Below are 23,127 nucleotides of genomic sequence, written 5' to 3'. Positions count from 1 at the left end.
TCGGTTTTGTTATAAACAAGCTCAGGGCTTTGTTTTGAGAACATTCGTGGATAACATCACAAGAAACCATCTTCTACCTAATGTGTTGTTTATACTCTTTGCCATTTGGAGGTCACAACTCAGGTCAAAATGCTGCCTCCTGCACAGAACTTGTGGTCTGGAAGGTAAAAGAGGGCCTGAGAGGGAAGAAGAAATCACTGTGCCCAAGGACATCTTCAGTCTCTGCGTTGTGGCGTCAGTAACCCCTGGCCTCCCCTGCCCGCCTAGAGCTCGGTCAATAGCAGTATGAGGCTTCTGCACAGTTTCAGAGAGAGAGAGAGGAGGAGGAAGATTACTACTGAGGTTTCTTTATTACATTTTAAAGGTTAAATTGCCACGGTGGTTTCTCAAGTTGCGACTGGGCGGTGGGGGAGGAATACAGTTGTTTGAGTTTTTAACTCGCCCTCACAGGTAGCGTGGAAATCACAGTGGATTGAGGCTTCCCGTTAAAGGAACGCGTCCCTGGTGGTCAGTGTTCTCAGGTTACCTACGTTTCTCTTCCTCTCTAAATACCTGAAACCACCCTGCTTCTCAGAGTTATGATTTTGTTAGAGACGTTTTAACAGTTTACTTTAGGGCTCCTATATATAAACAGAAGTAAAGGTTTTCCTTACAAAATATATGGAAGTAAATGTAAACTTTTCCATGCACCCTGTTAGCGTAGGAGTTTTAGTCATTTGCTATTGTGGAATGTGTTTTTATTCTAACTGGTGTCCCGTTTGTTGATTTTAATTCATACAAACAACTAACTCACTGATATCTTTTAAAAGGGAGTATCTATGGATATTTTACACAGTAGGTTCTGGTCTATATTCCTAATACCTGATGGTCTAATCTCTGAGGGAGTTAGCTCTTTCACAATTGCTCTTCGATAATGTGGAAACTAAATGCCTTTTCTCAACTTGACAATTTCCTTTTGAGTAAAAGTCCGTGGATCTTTGATGTTAATGTGGTAACAAGCTACAAGACTACAGCGGTCTCTTTGACAACGGCATGGACGAGTCACAGGGTGACGAGTCACAGGGTGACGAGTCACAGCGCTGGCCTTCCAACGCTGATACGCTCTCAAGAAGCACAGCTCTGGATGGCTGCCTGGGTATTTTGAATTTACAAGAACTTCTTAGTTATCACTGAATACCTTTTTCTTACTACCAGAAGTACTTAGCTATCTCTTTTGTCATTGCTTGATGTGAGATAAATTCATAATAATGTAATTTTTAATTATTTTAAATAATCAAAGTTCAACTATAATAGGAAAAACTACTGTGCACTCAAAAACCATATGCAAAATTATCTGCATTTCCAGATCACCTTTATTCTTGTTCAGTTCGGTGCACATGCAAACCAGGAGCTGTCAGGAACACTGCTACCTACTTTGGGTAAAAAGCAAAAGGAACTGTTATATATACAACTGCCCCTTGAACAACGTGGGTTTGCACTGCATGGATCCACTTACATGTGGATTTGTTTAAACAAAGATTGTGTGTTTTTCATTCCTTATGATTTTCTTAATAATTCTTTTTAAAATATTCTCTAACTTTATCGTAAGAACACAGTATATGATACATATACAACATGCGTTAACTGTTTATGTTCCCAGTGAGGTTTCAGGTGGACAGTAGGCTGTTTATTTGGGGAGAAGTCAAAAAGTATACGTGGATTTTCTATGACACGAGGGGTCGGAACCCCTAGTCGCCCCCCATGTTGCTGAAGGATACACTGTATTTGGACCTCTTGTCAATGGCTCTTCATTCAAGCTTCTAGTTATTTAATCAAGTAAGTGGCCTACCTGCAGTCTTGTTTGTTGCTCTGTCACCACTTGAATCTGCTATTGTAAATGAAGAACCTTTGGGATAAGTTGTTTCCTGGTCATCATTTCTGAATACACAGGGTTGATTAGATGGTAGGACTATGGACCTTTGTGTGGTATGTTGACTATTTAACATCCTAACCCACTTAGGAGGGACTCCAGTACTGACCCTGAGTCCTCAGTTCTGCCCGGGGTGTGCTGCTCTGGTCCGAGAGGGCGGACTAGACAGACACTGGTAGATGTTTCCAACCTGTGAGCTCGACACACTGTGCCTCGTGGAGACTCCCAGCAACTGTTCTGCATGCACATTACTGACAAGTCAGAGAATGACAATGTCGGGTGTTTTTGAACCAATGAGACGTTTGAAAATACCTCTGAGACACATTCCTGGACAAAAAAAGTGGGTAGGCAAGACATTTATTCACTTACTACATTATCTCAGTGTAACACGTGCCTACAGTATAAATGGTAAACATACAACTGGTCCAAACTAAACATTTTTTACAATGTGCAATACATTAGGTATGTTAATCTGACATGATAAATGTCACATGTCTCCCAAATATAACTCCAGGATTCCTAGTTTAATTTCTTCAAATACACAAATCAATGTCACCAGAGAAACTAACAATGAATTCCATGCATTTCTCTTTTAAACTTATTTATGCATGTCTGAGATTTCAGTCTGTGTTTAGATATTGACATTCTGGACTGACAGGTGGGCACTGGAAATGTGTGACCAAAGTTGTCGAATGATTCAGTGAGACTGGATAGACTCTGCAGGGAGGGAGGAGAGGGCAGGGTCTATTTACATCACCTGGAGCTTCCGGTCTCCATGGCAACCTGTGAAGATGCTCAAACAACTGCCCCACTTTTCTTACCTGTGCAGTGAGGGTCAGTGTTAGGTTGGTTAACGACAGTTGACTTCTGTACAGCATCAGTATAAAAGGTAAATATCAAAAATATCTAGGACAATAATGAGTTATGCATTACAGGAATTGTACTTTCACACCTTTCTCTAAAATCCACATATTTAGAAAAATATATTATTGCCTATGAGACCGCAAACAGGCATTCTGAGTCCAGCACATTCTTACTCAACAGTATGTACAGTTCCATTAGAGTCGGGTGCCCTGCGGATTCGCACACGGGGCCTGTGCGGCGACCGTCCCAGACGTGCGGCAGTCTGTACGCGGCAGTGTTCTGGGTCACCTCTCTCGGCAGGGGCTGGCTCGCTGTCTCGGCACCCAGGTGTCGAGGGGAAGCAGAATAGAGATGATGAGGGGCCATCCTAGGCCGCCTCTTCCGCAGAGCAGTCGATCCCAGCATAGGCAAACTTCTCGTAAAGCGTGGTGTTCACGTAGGTCTGGAACAGTAAGAGGGGTTCAGAGGCCTTCACAGGGGCAGTTACAGTGACACTGGTGTCCTCAGGCTGGTTTGGTTCAAACACTAGGTGCTTGGGGGACGTTTTTCTGTCCTCGGTTCCTGCTGTATTTGACAACTTCCTGTCTGGAATGTATCCCGACTTATTCCCAGTAAGATGGCATTTCTGAGCTTCCCCCTCACGGCATCCCTCGTGGGTCCCTTCTGAAATGTCCCGGCTCACGTGTGATTGTGCCCACATCTCTGGTCTAATCACCGCTTGGGTTTTGATGAGTTTCAAAATCCATTTCCCTAGCTTAGATTAGTCCTTTAAACTCCACATACATAGAGCCAGCTACCTTCTAGAAATAGTTACAGAATTCTTGGCCCTCCTCATGGCAACTGTGGGCCAGGCTCTAGTGTTACCTGCTGCGTGCCCATGGGTGAGTCACCTTCACCTCTGAGTCTGTGCCTTCATCTATAAAATTCAAGGGTCAGGCGAGATGACTGATAAGATTTAAGATTCCTTCAAACTCAAACAGGCTAATTTGATATGTTGTTCGGTGTGTGACTGTATCTTGTATAGAGATCTTATTTCCTCTGAAATTGTAACTTCCTCCGAGGTGGGGCCACACCTTTTGTGTCCCTACAGTACCTCGGGCTGTTAAATTGCATCCCCTGTTCTTGTGCCCACCCCAGGCACGTGAGGGGTCGCTACTCACCTTTCGCTCTTCTAACATCCTGTTCAAGGACACCAGGATCTGGGCGAAGGAGGGCCTCTCGTAGGGCTTCTCCCTCCAGCACTGTCTCATTAGATCATACCTTTGTAAACAAAGGGTTAAAGGGTTAACTCTCTGGCTGCCACAGTCCTGGGCATGGCCAAGTGCAGAGCGTGGAGAAAGAGAACAGTCGTTAAGCTCAGCCAGCAGGAAACAGGTACCGCACCTGGGGAGTTCCCGTGAGCCCCCATCCTCCCTCCCCAATCCCCCCTCCTCTCCCAGGAGATCCAGCGCCCACCCTGGGTACCATTCCTGCAGGACCTTGGCCTCGGCTATTTGACCATATGGAAAGAACTGAGTTGTGTTTCTGGGGCAGCATTTTCCTTGAGATACTACATCTCTCAAAATGTTAGTGTTTCATTTTTTAAAAATGGCTTCAAGCTCAAACAAATGTGCCCAGTGCCACTCACTGCCTCTCCCTCTTTGGGATCCGCATAGTAAAATCATGAGAAGTCCTGTCACTAAAAACAAACAAACAACCTGTTTGATAAGCTCGTCATGACGCTTCTGAAACATAATCCACCACAGAATTCCTTTCCCCTTGTTGTCCATTTACGTCTTGCACATTCCATACACAACGTTGGGGAAGCCCTGGTCCAAGGCAGTACTTGCTCAAGTGTGGCCAGAACTACTTGTAGTATCAGAATGCAGACTCTGGGGACCCACACTAGACCCACTGAACCAGAATGTCTGGGAGTGGGCTCAAGATTTCACACACTGAGTAAGTGCTGCGGGGACCCTGACGTAGAGGCCCTGGGAGCCACGGGTCCTAGAACAGTGTGAGCTTTAACGGAAGTTTCATAACCATGGAAAACACTCACTAATCATGAACTGAATCTCAAAAGATAGAATTTTGGAGACTTGGTCCAGTGATGGTCCGGGTACATCCAGATCTCCCCGGATGGAAGAGGTCTGTGTCTCTTGTACCAGTGACGTAATTAACAGCACCCTCCTTCACTCTTGGAAGGGGCTCAGCTCAGACAGTAAATGATTTACTCAACTCTTCCAATTATGCCAACTAGGCAGCTTTTCCCTCAAGTGACTTGTGGGAATTCTGGTATCACCAAAGTTAGTAATTCTTCCCCTCAGAATAATTCTTACTCTGGAAAGGAATATTTATAGACGTAAAACTCCACAAATAAAAATCCATCTTCCGCCCTGGCCAGTTTGGCTCAGCGGTTAGAGTGTCGGCCTGCGGTCCGGAGAGACCCGGGTTCGGTTCCCGCTAAGGGCACGTACTTCGGTTGCAGTTTGTCCCCGGCCCTGGTTGGTCGTGCGGGTGGCAGCCACTCGATGTGTCCCTTCACATCGATGTTTCTCACTCTCTCTTCCTCTCTCTCCCTCCCACTCTATCTGAACAAAAAATGGAAAAATGTCCTCGGGTGAGGATAAAAAAAAAAAAAAAATCCATCTTCCTTAATGAAACAACTCTGCAATTGCCATCCCCAAAGTTCATCTCAAGACTTCACACATTTACTTTTTTGTGAATAATTTCATCAGTTTAGTTCAGGTCTTTCCTGCATTTGCTGTCCTTCCTCATTTCCACCTTCCCGAGAATCACCACCTTAAACTCCTCCTGGGTTTCTATGCCTGGAACGCTCTTCTTCCCTGCCCATTGGGTAACCATCGTACTTTAAAGAACCCCTGTATTTCTAGCTGTCTGTGACCTCCATGAGTGTGTGCATGCATGTGCACGTAGGTATACATGTATGTGCATGTGTGAGATCACTCCTTCACTGGAGTCCGTCTGTCCACGAGACACGCAGCAGGGAGGGTGACATCATGGGGCCCAGGGCCGAGGCCTGACTTACACTTCGTCGTCACAGTTCAGTGGCTTCTCCAGCCTGTAGCCCTGCGGCAGCTTCTCGTAGAGTTCCGCACACGTCATCCCGCAGTAGGGGGTCCCACCTGAAAGACAGCAGATGCTGCTGCCCTCACCCCGCCTGGTGCAGAGGGCAGAGTCTTCTGCCCAGGGGCTCAGAAGCCAAGAGACTGGGAGAAAGAAGGGGTGTACACCCCTGCTCCTCAAAGCTGGACAGGGTCTCACAGTGCCAGTGTCCTGCCAAAGTCTGTCACACACAGTACGTCCCTGTACCGCAAGGTACATCTTTTTCCTAGTTCATCTATAATAGTTCCTGTCCAATTTGAAATATAAAAGCAATACATGGTTATTGTAGAACAGTTGGAAAATATTTTAAAAGCATGAAGAAAAAATACAATAACTTTTATAACCCTTCTGTGTAGGCTTTCCAGTTTTTTAAAGTGTAATATTTCAAAACTGGGATTGTGATGAACATGAAATTTATCTTTCTGTTGGCATGCACATTTTCACAGGCTCTTCAAAATGTGATTTCGTTTTTCACTTGGCTATCTTAAAGTTGTGGAAATAAACTTGGACTAGCTCTCAGACATCTTTGCACAAGCAGGGACAACGTATCTAGAACAAAGTTCATGGCCTCCAGGTTGTTACAATTACACGTGACCTCAGACATGGAGAAACGTGGGAACCAAACACTCATCCATGGAAACCCACAAAGCTCCGTCTGCAGGTCACATCTGGTGGCACCACATATAACTGGCCCGCAGGGGACTGGACAGTGAGGGGGCACAGGAAGGCCCCCCTTTGCCAAGAGCCTCACCTGGAGAGAAACATGGATACTCACCTAAGCTGACAATCTCCCACAGTAACACTCCGTAGGACCATCTGCGGACCAGAAATGGGGAAACCGACAATCAGCAGCCATTAAAAAGGTGGAACGTCACTGTCTGCCCCCAAAGCCAGGGTGACTGACTCTTTATCAGACGAGAACATGTTGAATGTCTGCTCCCTGGGATAGGCCCAGGGAGGGTTATAACAGGGAGAGTGTTGGCTCTGCCGAGCTCCCACTTAGGTAGAGAATGCAAGGTCATAATGGGGGAGCAGGTGAAATTCTAGGTCCGACAGATCTGTGTGAAATCCCACCTCTGCCACCAGATACTCATGCGACCTGGGACAAGTTACTGAACCCCTGAGGCCTCTTAGTGTGTTATTCTGAAAGTGGGGATACAGTTTCCACCTGGGATATGCAGACATAACATATCGATGGCTCCTTGCTCACAATGCTGACACAGTGATACAGTGATTGCCAGCTTCCTCCTCATCCCTCAGCATAAGAAACCCTCCTAGACAAGTCCCCTCCACCCGCTGGACCTCAGTTTTTCCTCCTGAGAATGGGGCATGTGGTAAGATGGCCTAAGTTTCAATCCTCCCCTCCCCCCGCCAGCCTTAGCCTGGTCGCTGCCGGCGGAAGGCAGAGGGGGGCTCCCTCTGACCTTCCTGCCACCCCTGACCCTCCGCAGCGGCTGGGCTGCCTCGCTGACCGGGTCCCACACACCAGCTCAGCCTGGGAAGTGGAGCCACAGAGAGCCAGCCCCTTGTTCCTCTGGACAGCAAGCCTTCAGCCCTTGATGTCTGTCCTTGACAAGCAGAAGGAAACCAAGCCGCCACCCATGACTCACACCCTGAACACTGTCCACTCTGTGGCTTCCTTTATTCTCTGAATTTCTTTCCTGGCTTATTAACTAGCTCTGCTCCCAGAGGGCCCCGGGCTTACTCACACGTCACTGTTGGTGGTGTAGACACTGTAATTGAGGGACTCGATCGCCATCCAGCGCACCGGGAGCCGTCCCTGCAGAGAGCAAAGAGATGGGACATGGGCAGGACAGGCCCCTTCGGAAGGCTGGCGCCTCCCCGAGGCGGGGCTCACAGAGTCCCCAGGGAGTTCGCAGCCATGAGAAACCTGGCACTCAGGAGCTGTCTGTACAGGGCCCACCTGTGTGTGTCTTCACATCCAAAGACAAGCACACGATGTGGGGTCCTGCTGCAGTTTTACATAAAGCGGCGTGGGCGTGGGCGTGGGCGTGTGTGCGCTCTCCAAGGGCCCCGAGGTTTGAAAGGGGAGACGGACACAGACGCGGAGATTGACCTGTAACCTGGGAAGGCTTAGATGGCAACAGCTGCGCCTGGAGGAGGTGGGGGCAGAATTTCCAGAGGGGGGGACATTTGAGCTTGGTTCTCCCACATGTGTAAGAGCAGGTGGACCGGGGAGGACACAGCACGTCAGGCCAAAAGGGACAGGTTGTAGATGCATCGCCAGTGGAGGAGAGAGCTTCCGGCCAGTGAGGTTTACACTGGGTTTGGGGATGAGACACTCACTCACCCTTTTGGGTGCCTGGCCCTGACTCCCTCTAGCTTGTCCTCATTTTTTGGCTTATTGAGTCCAGTCTGGGAAAAATGAGATGTGGACCCGATATTGGGGAGTGTGAATTCTGAATTTGATTCCTAGCTTCCTCAAATTTGGTCTGATTTGGGGTTCCCTTCCTAGCACCCCACCACCACCACACCCCCCACCCAGGTCTCCTATGAACCTATTGAGAGACAGACAGCCCTGACCAGGGATTTGTCCAAGTGCTAACAGTGTCATTTCTGCCACAGTCGCCAGTGGGAAGGGCAAAATCAGGAGCACGAGGGGATCCTAGCCCCCTGAAACTGGAGCAGGGTTCTCCCCAACCACCCATCCTGAGACCAGCTCTGCCCCACCCCCTGGATTATGGCCGAATGCTCAGTCCTCTCCCAGGTCTTTGGGAAGTGGCAATATTCTGAAGCTCTTTCTGCCCATAAATCCCGAATGGTAATTCTGTACTTTAGGGCTCAATTATGGAAGTGTCCTTTCTCACATTTACTTCTTCAATATTCTCAACATTCCTACCTCCCTTCCAGTACGGCCACGCCACCCCCCACATCCCCCACCTGCCATTCCAGTTCTCTCTTCCCCTTCATGGCTAAGGCATAGAAAGGGCTGTCCACATTCTGTTGTGTCTTGGCTCTCACTTCCTTTCTGAGCTCATACCTGCTAATTACTGGTTTGCATGCGCACATCTCCGTTTTTTTGTTTTGGATCTATCCCCATCTGTATGTCCCCACTGCTGTCACCAAGGGTCAGGCCACTGTCATCGCTTACCTGATGACAACCACTTCTTAACTGATCTCCCTGACTCGAGTTTCACCCCCTAAGGAGCTGTTCTCCACACCACAATCAGTGATCACTCTAAGTGGCAAATACAACCATGTGGTTCCTTTCCTTAAAAATTGTTAATGTCCTGATTGTTCCAAGATGCCAATCCTTAGCTGAGCTCCAAATCCTCAGCTGGAATTCAAGCTTCTGCAAGGAGACCATAGCTCCGCTTCCTCCTTCAACCTTGAATTTTTAACTCTCCCTCTTCTCAGCATGATGCTCCAGGCACAATGAATTACCTAATTCCCAGTGTTTCATAATTTCCTTTGCCTCTAGGCTTTTATATGCACTGCATTCTCCAGGTCACCCAGTTTCTTCTCACAGCTCCACTGTCCGTTTGACATCTACTATAAAGCTCAGGACTTGGCCTCCCCCAGGAAGCCTTCCATGATTTCCCATAGGTTCAATTCAAGGACCTTTCTCTGTGTTCTCACGACATCTGTGCTTTCCTGGCCCTCAGCACCTGTTAACTGTTGCAGTTGTTCATTATGTGTTTATCTGTGAGCTCTCTGAAGGTGAAGACTGAAGACTGTATCTGATTTATTTTATCTCCAAACCTAGCACAAAGCATGAAACATTGTAGTCTTATAAAAATCTATTATGAACCCTGGCCAGGGTTGCTCAATGGTTAGAGCATTGGCCTGCAGACCAAAGAGTCATGGGTTCAATTCCAGTCGAGGGAACGTACCTTGGTGGTGGTTTGGTCCCAGGCCCTGGCTGGGGTTGTGTAGGAGGCAACCAATAGATGTGTCTCTCTCACATCAATGTTTCTCTCCCTGTCTCTTTCTCCCTATCTCCCTTCGTCCCACCCTCTCTCCCCCTCCTACTCTGTCTGAAAATAAATGGGAAAGTATCCTCTAGTGAGGAATTTTTTTTTAAATCGATTATGAGGGAATCATGTAATTAATCAATGAAAATAAAATCCTATATCACTTAGTATATTAGTTTGCAACACTTCCCATATTAGAATCACCTGGGATTAACACACACACACACACACACACACACACACACACACAGAAGCTGATGCAGGAGCCCCACCCCAGAACAACTGAATCGATATCTAAGAAGTAGGGCTCAGTGTCTGTGTTTTTAAAAATAGACCCCACCTGATTCTAAGGTACAATGAGGGCTGACCATCTGACTTCAACAATAGCCCAGACAAGGTAGCCACTCTGCCCTCTGGTGGTGTCTTTCTACACTGCGCCCTCCTTGCAGGGAGCTTGCTCCTCTCCAATCCCTTTTCCCTTCCTCTGGCTTCCTTTACACTGTACCTTTCCTCCCCAGACCCATGCCACCAGGGAGCACTACCCTGCCACTAGGAAGGAGAAATAAGCCCTGAACAGTCTCTGATCCTCTAGGAATTCCTCTTAACCTCGCCAAGACTACAGACATTCCTGCCCTTCATGAAATGCCGAGCAAATCAGCATTCGCCTTGGGGATCTGAGAGCATCCAAATAAAAAGAGTAGATTGTGGGGAGACACTGTATTCATCCCTTCACCCCCTCATCTAGGGCACCACATCACCCAAATGCAGGAGTGGAGGGGAGAGCCAAAGTGGGACCTGCTTCTTTAAGACAAGCCCAGCAGAGAAACATCTGCTTTGAGTGGGGCCAATTCTGAAAAGCTTAGGGAACAAGTACTGGCTGGAAACAGCCCTCAGGGAGGTGCCTTTGGCTTCAGGTGTGACCGCTGATAAGCTCCTGGGCAGACTGTGTGGTGTCTCTAAGAGCCAAAGGACCCCCTTCACACCCTTATCAAGAAAGGGAGTGGAAAGGCCTGGCGGTTGTGTTCGCTGTGCCTGTACCAGGGAAAACGCGCGTGGTTGTATCCGCTGTGCCTGTAACTGGGAAAACGCGTGTGCTTATGAAAGGCACCAAGTGAAAACTGAAAAGAATGTGTGTCAAGGTGGTGAACTCTGGGTCATTTCCTTTTCAAAACATTCTTGAATATTGTTTCTGTGTTATCTTGTCAGCCACTAAAATAAGCATAATGAACAGAAAGGAAACCTGCATTTGAGGATAAATACTGAAGCCTGAGCCTCGCGGAGGCAACTCGGTGCCCCCAAGTAAAAGGAGCCACTGTGTCGTATGAAAACTGGAGCTGTCCGGGAAAGCTGAGCCCAGGTAATGTTTATCAGGCCTAGAACGGGGGCAGCGAGCCACTGGAGTGAACCTGCCAACATCCACAAGGACGAAGGAGCTGTCACCCCCATGCCCTGAGTCCGCCCCCCCCCCTCCGGGAAAGCAGAGGGGCGCTTGCTGCTGGTGAAACAGGCTGAGCCTCTCCCAGATAAGATTCGAGCTTCTCTTCACGTACTTCCAAACCCACGGGTCTGCCCGGTGCTAGCCGGTGCCACCCCACGGGGGGAACCTGGAGAACAAAGAGATCTGCCCTGCGCCTGCGCGTGGCACCCGCCCACACAAGGCAGGCGGCGCAGGCTGGGAGCCCCTTCGTCCTCGTGCGCGCCCTGGACGGCCAAGCGCCCTCCCTTCTCCTTTCCCTCCACGTGTGTGTTTTCAGTAAACCTCTTCTTCCTAATCTTTCTCCTCCTCCTGGATTTCTGTCCTGAGGGGGAGGGGTGACACTGGCCTCGTCCTAACATCCAGGGGGTGACATTTCCAGGGCCTTCTGATTCTAGGGTGGGCAACAGAATCCAGCTTCCCTCCTCTGCTAACACTGTGGTTAGGTTCTCCGGGACTTTCGACTTGAGATAAACTATTCCTTTTTGGGAGAACAGGTACATCAGGTGAAAGTGAGTGTGGTTGATGGGGTCAGTGGGGGCGGGGCACCTTTGGCAAAGAGGGACATCTTCTGTGGGTCTTTAGAAGTTGTGAGTTCCTCCCTAGGGCCTCCTTGTGATTTAGGAAGCTCCTTAATTTACTTCCCTTATATTTGGAAAGTATGTTAAATGCCATTTTTGACCCCTGCTATGTTTGCTGTGAGTGAAGAGAGATTGTGGGGGCTCCTCAGGAGTTTCTGAGCGAGCCAGGCAAGGGTCCGGGCTGGGTCCAGACCTGAGCCCCTGCTCCAGAGGCCGGCATGTGTGCGCACTTGGCCCACAGGTCAGAGTGGCTTCTTATGGTCATGTGGACCCGCCGGTCATTTTAGGAATCAAAACTGAGAAAGGTTTGCTGGGCCAGGGCATCTGCTGGGATCCGCGGTCCGACGCCGTGGTCACCGGTCACCGCAGAACAGTAACATCAGGACGGGAGGGATGCCTTGGGAAGGGTTTCGTAGCATCTGTTTTGAACTTACCATTGTCTTTTTCACATAAACTTCTTGACCTCGGGACAATCCAAAATCTGCTATTTTGGCTACATAGTTTTCACCAACTAAAATGTTCCTGGCAGCCAGATCCCTGTGGATAAACTGAAATTTTAAAAAACATCATGTATTTTCAACATCATATTCGCTCTTTCGCTTCATTGCTAGCACAGTGCCTCAGGGGCAGGCTCTTTGGGACATAGAGATGAGAGGTCAGTATGAAAATGGGTTTTTAAATGTCACAAGAATCCCGTTCCCTTCAAGTTGCTCTCTAAAGCCCAGAGTCAGGGGATTCTGCCAAATCTCAGGGGGAAAATTTCGGGGGAAAACACAGGTCATTGAGTCTCCCTGATGTCACGCGAATCCTCTGCCCTTGAGCATTATTCGGGCGAAGATGGGTTAAGGCACCTCACCAAATGGTGAGATTCCCAAGATAAATGTATCGTCTGTGTTGAGCACCACTGTCTATGTAAATCGATGGAACAGTAACAAAGACATTGCAATTAGGGAGAGTGTACGAGGAATTAAAGAAGAGAGGCCGACTGAAGAAAACTGCACACGTTCAAACTGATTCTAGTGCGAGATGCTAAGGAAAGATGTCAAAGCAAGGTTCCCGGGGACAAACCTGTTTCTGGCTCAAGTAGTCCATGCCCCGGGCCACATCGGCCGCGAAGTGGAGCAGCTGCTGGGAGGACAGCGTGGACGCCGTGCTGTTGGCGATGGCGAAGGCCGGGTCGGTCTCCAGCACTCGGCTCTTGCGCAGGAAGTCCAGGAGGTTGCCGTGGGGGGCATACTCGATGGCCAGGTACAGGTAGCCTGTGGGGAAGGGAGACTCCGCCTTACCAGGGCCCCAAACGCTCTGAGATTTCTGAGATGTGCTATGGTCCTTGGGAATTGCTTAGAGAACTCATGTCATCTCAAAGCAGCATGTCTAGTGGGACCAACCTCAGTACCAGGGGCAGCTGGAGGAGACTAACCCCCCTGCTGGCATGAAGGGGGCCACAGAGGCTCCAGACCCCCCTTTCCCACACCCTCCCAAATGCGGGCTAACACGGAAGGCTTCCTGCAGCCTTTCACCTGCTCGGCAACAGTAGGCAGGCAAGGAAAGCACCTGTTTCCAGGGGCTGGAAGCCAGCCGGCCCACCCACTCCAGCTTTTACTTTTCCCTTCAGGACCGACTGAGAACCTAATGAGAGCTTGCCAGGTTATTCCAGTGTGTCTCTACGTTTCCTGAGGTTATTTAAGAAAAATAAAAAATAAATACAAACAACAACAAAACAGATGATGATTAAGTGTCCACAGCAGAAGAACCCACAGCTGATAAGCCCTCTTTCCGGCCGCCTGCTGCCCGGGAAACCCACACCCAGGTCACTGGACAGCAGAGCCCAGAGTCACAGGCTGCATTTCGCTTACAGAAACCAGAAAACGCAAACTTTTAGAAAAATAAAAACAGAACAATCATTTTTAGAATACATTATGGTCCGCTGTCTTATTTTTATTCCAAATTGTTGTGTTTTTTTTCTAATAAAGAGTAATTTTTTTCATGAAAACACTGATCTTTAGAGCTAGTGAAAAGTAGAGTGGTTTTACTATCTTTTAAAGGCGAATTATTTTATATACCATTTAAAAGTGCTGAATGTTTTTGAATTTAAAAGATATTCTAAGACATTGAAATTCTGGCCAAGATAAAAAACAAAACAAAAAAAACCTTCTAGCACTGAGTGCTGTTGCAGTCTGAGGAAAGGCACACACAGTTCCTGGGTGAATGTGCTCTCTCACTTCTTCATTGAAACATAAACCTAAGAGCCAACCAGTTATATCCTAACATGAGGACAGAGCAAAATTTTCAAAGATGCGTGTTTTTGTGTTTTTTTTCTCCTGTTGGTTGTTATATTGTCTAACTTTCATTTACGCTGCCCTATGCTGATTACTGTTTTCAGGAAGTGGCTCAAAAATAAATGTCATTACTTCATGATCTGACTTTCAGAATTACACCCTTATTGGACTGCAGAATGATACAGTGTCTGCCTCACCAGTATTTTTAGTTTAATAAATTGAGGAAAAGGAAACAGTCTCTTTTCTATTGTTGGTTTTGCGCTGCGAAGTCAACAAGAGGTTGTCAAGTTTGTAAATTATTACTTTGTGGAGCTTTTTTGCAGGAGAAAACTTTTCCACGAGAAATTTAGTTTAAGCATAGATTCTGAACTACAAACCCAGGCAGCACACAGAGGTAAATCTCTCAATAGATACTTAAATTAATAATACATTCAGTATCAATAGAAGTACCCAATACATATTTGAATTAATAATGTAAGCTGAACTTGAAGAGCATGGGCCACATAGTTGTCCGACGTAACTACGGGAAATTGTACAAGTTGTGAATAACAAAGTTCTGCCAGATATAAGTTTACTATTATTGTTTTACCCTAAGTATTATCAAGTGCTTACGTATTACAGCGTGTTGGCATTCGTGGACTTAACATTCAGAATGCCAGTGGCTTGGGTTTGGTGGGAAAGGAGAGGACAGGTGACTAAGGGGAGCAGGGCACCTGTCTCCTGCAGGTGCTGCGGGATCCCGGCAGGGGCGCTGAGCAGCCTCTGCACCGGGGCTCGGGCGTGTGGAGGAGCAGGAATGCCTTTGGGCAGAAGTGACGGAGCCACCTCAGAGGGCAAAGGGTCATCAGCCTTAGGTCCTACCTCCAAAAAGATGCCAAACCTTGGCACAACCTAGATGTGAGACTAGCCTTTCAGATCAAAACTGTGACTTAAGAAAATAGGTAATATTCATATCTTTTTTTTGTTTGTTTGTTTGTTTTTGTTTTTTTATGCTCACCAGAGGACATTTTTCCATTTTTTGTTCAGATAGAGTGGGAGGGGGGAGGAGGAGGAGGAGGAGAGAGAGGGAGAGAGAGAGAGGGAGAGAGAGAGAGAGAGAGAGAAGCATCCACGTGAAAGGGACACATCGAGTGGCTGCCACCCACACGACCCAGCCAGGGCCTGGGACAAACCACAACCGAGGTACGTGCCCTCAGCGGGAACCGAACCTGGGTCTCTCTGGACCGCAGGCCGACGCTCTAACTGCTGAGCCAAACCGGCCAGGGCTCATTCTTTTGTTTTTCTAGATAGAGTGGAAGGAAGGGAGGGACAGAAAGAGAGAGAGAAACATTGATGTGTCCACATCGATTGGTTGCCTCCCTCACAACCCTGGACCGGGGATTGGATCTACAACCCAGGTACGAGCCCTTGGCAGGGAATTGAACCCGCAACCCTTGGGTCTGCAGGTCTACAGTGTAACCACTGAGCCAAACTGGTCAGGGCAAGATTATTATCTTTCTTAATTTCAATATGAAATGTGCCTGTTTAAAGAACCAATCTGTCAGGAAAGACAGGAAAAGAGCATCTCACCACGATGTTCGCATGCTCCCAGCAGATTGATGATGTTGGGGTGATGTCCAAGTTTACAGAGAACCTCCAGTTCTCCTGCGAAGTCCCTGTGGTCGTCTTTGGAGGCATATTCTGGGGGGAAAAGTCAAGAGTTATGATCCCTGTCCTATTCCTGTTCAGAAAGAACTGACCCCTCCTCCTCCCTGAGACCATCAAGCACACTCGCCCGCCGATAGGTCTGGAAAGCTGCACAGAAGTCAGATTGTGAGGAAGGGTACTGTGCCTGCTGGCGCTTTGGGCTGGCACTTCTGTGTTGTCTCGTGCATAGGAGGGTTTAGCAGCATGTCTAGCCTCTATTCACTAGATACCAGTAGCCCAACGAAAATGTGCCCCGACATTGCTAAATGCAGCCCCCCCCCACCCCAGGGGGCAAAATCACCCCTGGCTGAGAACCATTGCTCTAAAATTTTCTTGTTGAAGCTGTCAAAACACCCCAGGAAATGACCTGGTAGTGATGGAGCTGCCTCCACTTTTAGACTCTAGACCTTCCAGCTCCATCCACCATCCAGAGACAAATGTGCTGAGGAACAGGACCAAGTCTCATTGGAACATCACCAGGAATGCACACCGCTCACTTTCTCAATGCTTTCAACTTGCTTTCTCACTGAACAGTCCTGGGAAAACTCCAATCAGTGACATTTCTACAGAAGTTCCTTAGCAGTCAGGGAACAGACTTGCATTCGTCCCTGTCCTGTCCGTCCACCGGCACTAGGATCAGAGGGTGCGCCTCCAGGCACCAACGGGCTGCACGGAGGCTCTTGGATCAGTGCACAAACGGATCAGCCTCGAGCCAGTGACAGGGTACTCTCGTGGTTTTTAGAAAAATGACAGAGGGGTGCTGGTGTCCGTGTGCATGAAAATTATGGGCCCGTTTCATTTGGGCTCAGGTGCCTGTAAGGCTCACGAGCAGGTGATCCCTGTTCATACCCCAGCAGTCTCGGGTCAGTGCCTTGGGAGCGTTTCAGAAGTGCAGCTCCTCATAACGGGACTGTCCCCTTACCTGAGGGGCCCCCCTCGTGTGGACTCATCACTCCCCCTGCAGACGCTGTGTCCTGGTGCTGCTGAGTTATTCTACCTCTTCACATGGGCATGACAGAGACAGCGTTGCTCAGGTCAGATCCCAATAAAAACAGATTTACAAGGTCCTGTCCCCTCTCTCCGCTCACTAACCTTCATGCCCCCATGCTCCCTCAGACTAAGGCAGCGAAATGAAAAACACATTTCTGGCTGCTCAGCATGGGGGTGTGTGCACATGCTCAGTGAAACACAACCATCTCTGAGCATAGTTAACACTTCGGTGTTTGTTTGGTTTGTTCCCTAACAACACCGAAAGCAGCCGTGATTGAACAAGCTTGAGTCAGTTCTCATCTGAGCTCAGCGCTGCCATCACAAAGAAGGAAAACCCATTGCGACCGTAGAGAGCCTTATTAGGGGGCAACCCAGCAACGATGGTTAGCTACCCTCCGGCTCTCACACACCCCTGCCCCAGCCGGAGGCTGCAGCTTCATCTATACACTGCGTCTCACACAGGAGAGAAGACAGCGAGGCTGCAGGGAGCCCGTCACTCTGCTTTCTCAGAAGACGCTTATTACCCATCTTGTTAAAGGGGTAAGCCCCAAGCAGCCTGGACATGAACACGGCGGGAAAACTGTCATTCTTGTGATCTTAGATCAGTGGTTTTCAAACTCAAGTGCCCAGAACCGCTGAGAAGGCTTAAGAACACAGATCCCAGTGTGCCAGCCCAGAAATGAAATAGAGGAGACCGAGGGGGAGAATCTCAAGTCCCTGCACTTCTTACAACGTCTCCAGGAATTCTGATGCTGCTAATCCGTGAAGGCGGTGGTTTGCAAAGGGTAGCCTCCAAACCCTCCTCAGGAGTGTCCCTTGGGAACTGATTGCCAATGCAGATTCTCTGGCCTTGCGCCAGACTTACTGAATCAGGAACTGTGGGGTGGGGCCCGAGAGTTTGTTTTAAAACCAGTTTTCCAGGTGATTCTGATGCCCACTGAATTCTGAAAACCACTACATCGAGAGACTAACGCTCCCTGTGAGTCGGCAGGTATAACAGGGAATCTGTATTATCACATCCCGAGGAATCAAGACAGTGGTGTTTACATTGCTCATGCCTTCATGTTTACATCCTGAGCCCATCTCAGGCTGACCTCAAAGGAAACATCACCTTCAGCTGCACGTAACAGCCGTCTCTGACTTCGTGCCAATGTTTTGCTTAAAGAATGCAAGACCACAGAGGAAAGATTCAACAGGAAGTCAAGTTCTCTCCCCACCCTACTGAAACGCTGACTCGATCTGGCCACGCACTGACCTTTCATCCTTTTGATGGCAGCATCCATCCGTAGCCCGTCCTTCTTGATACGCGCCTTGAGAACCTGGCCAAAATTACCCTCCCCAATCACATCTTGAAATTTGATGTCATTCCACTCCAGCACTGGATAAATGGTAGGATCTGGGTTGTTCTTGGCCTTCCTGTTCAGGGCCAGAGTTCCTGAGTTGAACTGCACAGCTGGCTCTTCCCTCTGGAAAATATTTTTTTAATGGTTTTATGTCAGGATTTTTCATAATTCTAAGGTTGTATCCATACCAGGTGAAACAAGAAATGTATCTAACTCTACAATGGAGAATTATCTAACAGGCCAATTCTGATGAGCTGGCCCTCCACAGAGCTGCCTGAGCACAATTCCAGGCCTCCGAGGGGAAGAATGCCACAATTGATTGGTAATACCTGCAGGGAAGCATGCTACAATTGATTAACAATGTCTGCAGAGGGCAAGGGAAGTATATGCCATATATGACATATATGCCATGGCATGGCACATCCCCAAGGTAGTCACACTTTAGTTTCTACTCTGCTGTGGAATGAGCAAGTATTCAGTCCTCACTTGAAAAGACCTGAAGATTCTCTCTGGGACAGTCACAGGGTATGCCTCAGTGAGAGCTTTCTTAGGATCCCCTTGGTCCATTCTTGTCTCTCTCTCTCTCTCCTTCCCTCCCTCCCTCCCACTAATCGTAAAGCTTAGACTCTCTCAGTCCCACTCTGGAGCATACTTGGCCCCAGAATGACTGAGGCTTAGGGCGAAGCCCAACACAGGGTCTCCTTTGCTCCTGAGTTTAAGTGGCTGCTGACTACATCACGACTCTCTCCAGCACTGGCGACCCCATGCTGGTCCTTCCTCTCTAGTGACAGCCTGAGCTGAACCAGCTCCAGCACAGTCAGATCACAAAGCCTCCCTGCCCTCTTCTGAGTGGCATCTTGGGGACAAATGTGCATCAAGCTACACCTCACTGGGAACATGTAATTGAACTCAATGGCTTATGTACAGAAATGATCAAGTTGGGTACACATTGCTTTTACAGAATCTCAGACCACAAACTAGAGTTATGTTCAGGCCATAGTATACCCAAGGACTCCAATGGGATGCCTGTTGGTAAAGTATGATTCTGTAAACCTCATTACTACTGATCAAAATTCCTTGATAAAAGAGAGAGGCCATGCCAAGTACCATGAACTATGACTGCAGATCGGAGGGTGCACAGGAATAGAAGATACACATGTATATATCACTCTTATGTATATGAGGTCTGGTGGGACTGAGGAAGATATCTGAAGTAGGAGATGGGAACTGGAAACAGACAAATGTGGGGAAAACGTGTGTAGTGCAGCACACCGTTCCTATCACACAGGTGTGCTCACCCTCGTGCAGTTCCCAACCAAACATGTTCACTTCTTTATACTGCAAGAGCACACTCTCTGGTGACTTACCACTCGGATGACCACGCATCTCATTTCGGTAGGGTAACAGTCCTATCTTACACGTGGTAACCTGCATAATTATTAAAGCAACCTTTTCACTCTCAAAATTGTTCCATTTTGGACAGGAAATTCCATCACCATGCTGTTTCCTCCCGTTTAATAATGGAAGCCAAAGAGAAGATGGGAGCTGCCTAAGGGATCTATTTGCAAGCAAATTGTCAGGTGTATATCTGTAAAGTGAAAGTTATGCATGTGTGTGGACTTGCATCTATTAGCTAGGGGGAGAGACACTACCACGTTTTGGAAGGCCTGGGCCATCCTCCTTTGGACGTTTGCCCTCTTCAGCTGCAGCATGATCAGAAAGGCCAACAGCACCGTCAGGCAGGTCATTCCCGCCGAGCCAAGGATGGCTATCAGCAGCATCTTCCCGCCTCCGAGCTCTGCCGGCCCTGTGCAGGGGACACAGGAGAAGCAGGGGTTAGTGTACGCAGAGGGCGGCCAAGGCCACCTGTGGAGAAGTCGCAGTGGAAGAAGACTGAAGGCAGCCCAAGCCCTGCCACCTAACTGCTCTGTGACCTAGGGCTATGCATGCATTTTCTGAAACTCAGTGGAGATGAGTCTGACTCATAGGGTTGTTTTAAGATCCTTAAAAAAAAAAAAAAAAAAAAAAATTTTAAATGGCAATGTGCTAATCATTAATTGTTGTCATTTGTTCAACTTCTACTTCCAAGTAAAGGCTGGAGCAGATGCACATTATCAAATGCACTGGGAATAGCTCATCGGATGCGTGGCTTTGGGAAGGGACCAACCCTCCCGGCACCATCTTCCCACTGAGAAAAGCTCTGTGGTGCTAAGAGCTTCGAGTCTGTAGTAAGATTTTCTTTTCTCGTTTTCAACAGCAGATGGAAAAAACCTGAGTATACCAATAGAAGAAAGGAAAGGAGGAAGAAAGGAACAAGGGAAGGAGGGGGAAATTATTATGCTTAGGGCTTAAGTCGAAATGAACTGTTAAAAACAAAGGTCTAATCCTTCCACGTCTGTCCCTTATTCAAATGCAACTAAAATTAAATTCAATGTACTTTTATAAAAAAAAAAAAAAACAGCATGTAGAGCATGACCCCACGCAACGATAAAAATGATGCATTTGTTAAGGATGTGACCGGAAAACTGTGATTTTCTACGGTTGGCAGATTCATCACTCCTTGGACACTGCAAAAAATGTTCTGAAGAATCAACACTGAAAACATAGCTTGTTTGATTTTATTTCTTAAGCCCTAGGCAACCCCAAAGAGAAGCAAGAAGGTTTTAGTGCTATAAGATTTTCTGTAAGACTAAAACTCTAGTTTGAATTGTAAATGTTCAGAAGTCACCATTGCTTCGATCTCAGTTCCCCTGCACATGTAGCGAATGCAGAGGCGTAGGAAGGGCCATCTCGGATGAAGGCAGAGGGAGGGCGTCCTCCTGCTGCCGGTCCCCCTGCCTCCCGCCCCCACCGTGCCCATTTCGTTACACTCAGCAGGTTTCGTCCATCACAAACGCTGTACGGAGTGTGCCCTGCCCTCTGAGATAGCTGTATCTCAAAGAGCTTCCTCTCTCTGGGGTAGGGGTTAGTGGCAGCCGTATAGACATAATAAGCTGGATCCAAAAAGTAGAAGAAAACTCAGAGCAGCCTAGTGTCATCCAAGCTAAAAGAGAAGCTCGTTTTGAGAAAGAATGGAGTGTGGTTCTTGGAGCCTCCCCAGAAGCACCGCACAGGTCTGCCCCCACCAGGCAGGTTCCACATTCTTCTCTCTGCACAGAATCAAACTCACATTCCTCAGAACTTCTGTTGCTGGATGGGCAGTGCTGAGAGGCTAATTCAGTCTGAGGTTTGACAATAGACAATGCAGCAACAGGGTAGCCTTCCCAAGGGCCTTTTCATTTTAAGGACCTAGTTAGAGATGGTGAAAACTATTAAGACATATGAATTGCCCAGCTAGTGTGGCTCAGTGGTTGAGCATTGACCCATGCACCAAGAGGCCGCCAGTTCGATTCCCAGTCAGGGCACATGCCCAGGTTGTGGGCCAAATCCCCAGTTGGGGGCATGCAGGAGCCGACCAATCAATGGTCTCACTTATTAATGTTTCCATCTCTCCCCCCCTTCCTCTCTCTCTAAAATCAATAAAGAAAAAAAAAAGACATATGAATTATGGCCCATGACACAAATATGGGGTAAATGTTTTAAGACAGTGGGGCTTTTATGATACTCTCCAGAAATAATTCTAGATCCTGTCCGCTCTACCAACCTTGAGATTTGGAGAGAGTCGTCAGTTCATGAGAAAAGCTTGGGGTGCTTGACCCTATATTGTTCTCTGCAAAAATGTCCACCTGGTAAGATGTTTGGGGCTCTAGGCCCTTGAGCTGATACCGGGTGATAGTGACATTCTTGATCTTCACATCAATGTGCTGGTCTTCGTTCTTGCCCTGAACCTTGTAACGGATGATAATAGAAGAAATAGAATAACCATCCATGACTGTCCAAGAAATCACAGCTGAAGAGTCTGTTATGTTGAAAATCTTGATGTTTCCAGGTTGAGGAGGGGGAACTAGGAATAAAACACACACACACACACGAAATAATATTTCACTTAAGATATACTATCATCTCTTAGATTATTATGCTTTGGAGAGAGAGTTAATGTCAGCTCTTAAGCTAAGAATGGCTAAGAGGTGTTTTCTCAGATGATAATTCCAAACCATTGGTAGTGACTCTATGCAGACTTGATGCAGTAACACAAATGGGAAAATAACAACATACATCACATATTTGTCATCTTCACACTAAATTGAGCCTCAGAAATTCCATTACTCCAAAATCCAATCTCACACTGTTCTTGATTTGGGGGGAGAACAGAAAGATTGTGAGAGCTGACATGTATATAGGCCCTTCTACATAGTAACTCATTTCATCTTCATAACAGTCTTACCATAAGTATTGAGGCCCAGAGAGGTTAAGTGACTTGGCCGAGGTCACACAGCTATTAAGCAGAGGAAATAGGATTGAACTCCTGGCAATATGATACCATAGTCTATAATTAGCCGCTGTCACATATGACTTATCCTTGCCCTAAATGCATTTATGGAGCACGTCAACGTACACATAAGAAAATGTGTTAAGCAGTTTGTAAACAAACTGCTATAAGGATTTGAGTAGAGAGATTGTATGCCATTAGGATCGTAGGTAGGATGAGAGAGACATGCGTGGAGGTTTCCAGGGGTGAAGATGACACACAGAACCACCGCTGCACTCTCACTCCAACCCTTTCAGACAGACGGGCCGGAAGGGAACCTCGTGACTCAACACCTGAAACTCTTTGCCTCAGGAGAGAATACCTCCCAGGTCATGCCCTTGATGTTGAGTGTGCCTTCCATTTGTGAGGCTGCTTACAAGGTGCTTCCACGTGCACGCGCACCCTGACCCTCATAACCACACAAGCAGGCAGGTAACCAATGCTGAGGTTTTAATTACCCCGATCTTAGAGGTGAAAACACTGAGATTTCCACCTGTAGTGGTCCCAGTAAGCAGGTAACAGACCCAGGCCATTTCACTCCATATAAAAGTTA

The 23,127-nt window shown here is 47.7% G+C and overlaps 1 protein-coding gene across 1 annotated transcript in view; it reads right to left on the bottom strand.

Moving 5' to 3' along the window:
• Positions 1-3,140: 3,140 nt before the first annotated feature.
• The window catches only part of TEK (TEK receptor tyrosine kinase), a 123,084-nt gene continuing 103,097 nt past the window's right edge, over positions 3,141-23,127 (bottom strand). The window contains exons 13-23 of the mRNA XM_036260638.1: positions 21,810-22,109; positions 19,819-19,973; positions 18,079-18,289; positions 15,717-15,827; positions 12,937-13,127; positions 12,303-12,416; positions 7,588-7,658; positions 6,654-6,694; positions 5,802-5,898; positions 3,934-4,033; positions 3,141-3,215 (exon numbers count right to left, since the gene is read on the bottom strand). Of these exons, the coding sequence (XP_036116531.1) occupies positions 3,141-3,215; positions 3,934-4,033; positions 5,802-5,898; positions 6,654-6,694; positions 7,588-7,658; positions 12,303-12,416; positions 12,937-13,127; positions 15,717-15,827; positions 18,079-18,289; positions 19,819-19,973; positions 21,810-22,109 (1,466 nt within the window). The remainder of the gene's footprint in view (positions 3,216-3,933; positions 4,034-5,801; positions 5,899-6,653; positions 6,695-7,587; positions 7,659-12,302; positions 12,417-12,936; positions 13,128-15,716; positions 15,828-18,078; positions 18,290-19,818; positions 19,974-21,809; positions 22,110-23,127) is intronic.

This window comes from Molossus molossus, unplaced genomic scaffold, assembly GCF_014108415.1.
Source record: "Molossus molossus isolate mMolMol1 unplaced genomic scaffold, mMolMol1.p scaffold_m16_p_14, whole genome shotgun sequence".
NCBI lineage: Eukaryota > Metazoa > Chordata > Mammalia > Chiroptera > Molossidae > Molossus > Molossus molossus.
Note: the sequence above shows the minus strand (reverse complement) of the source record. Positions and strands in the feature narration are given on the sequence as shown.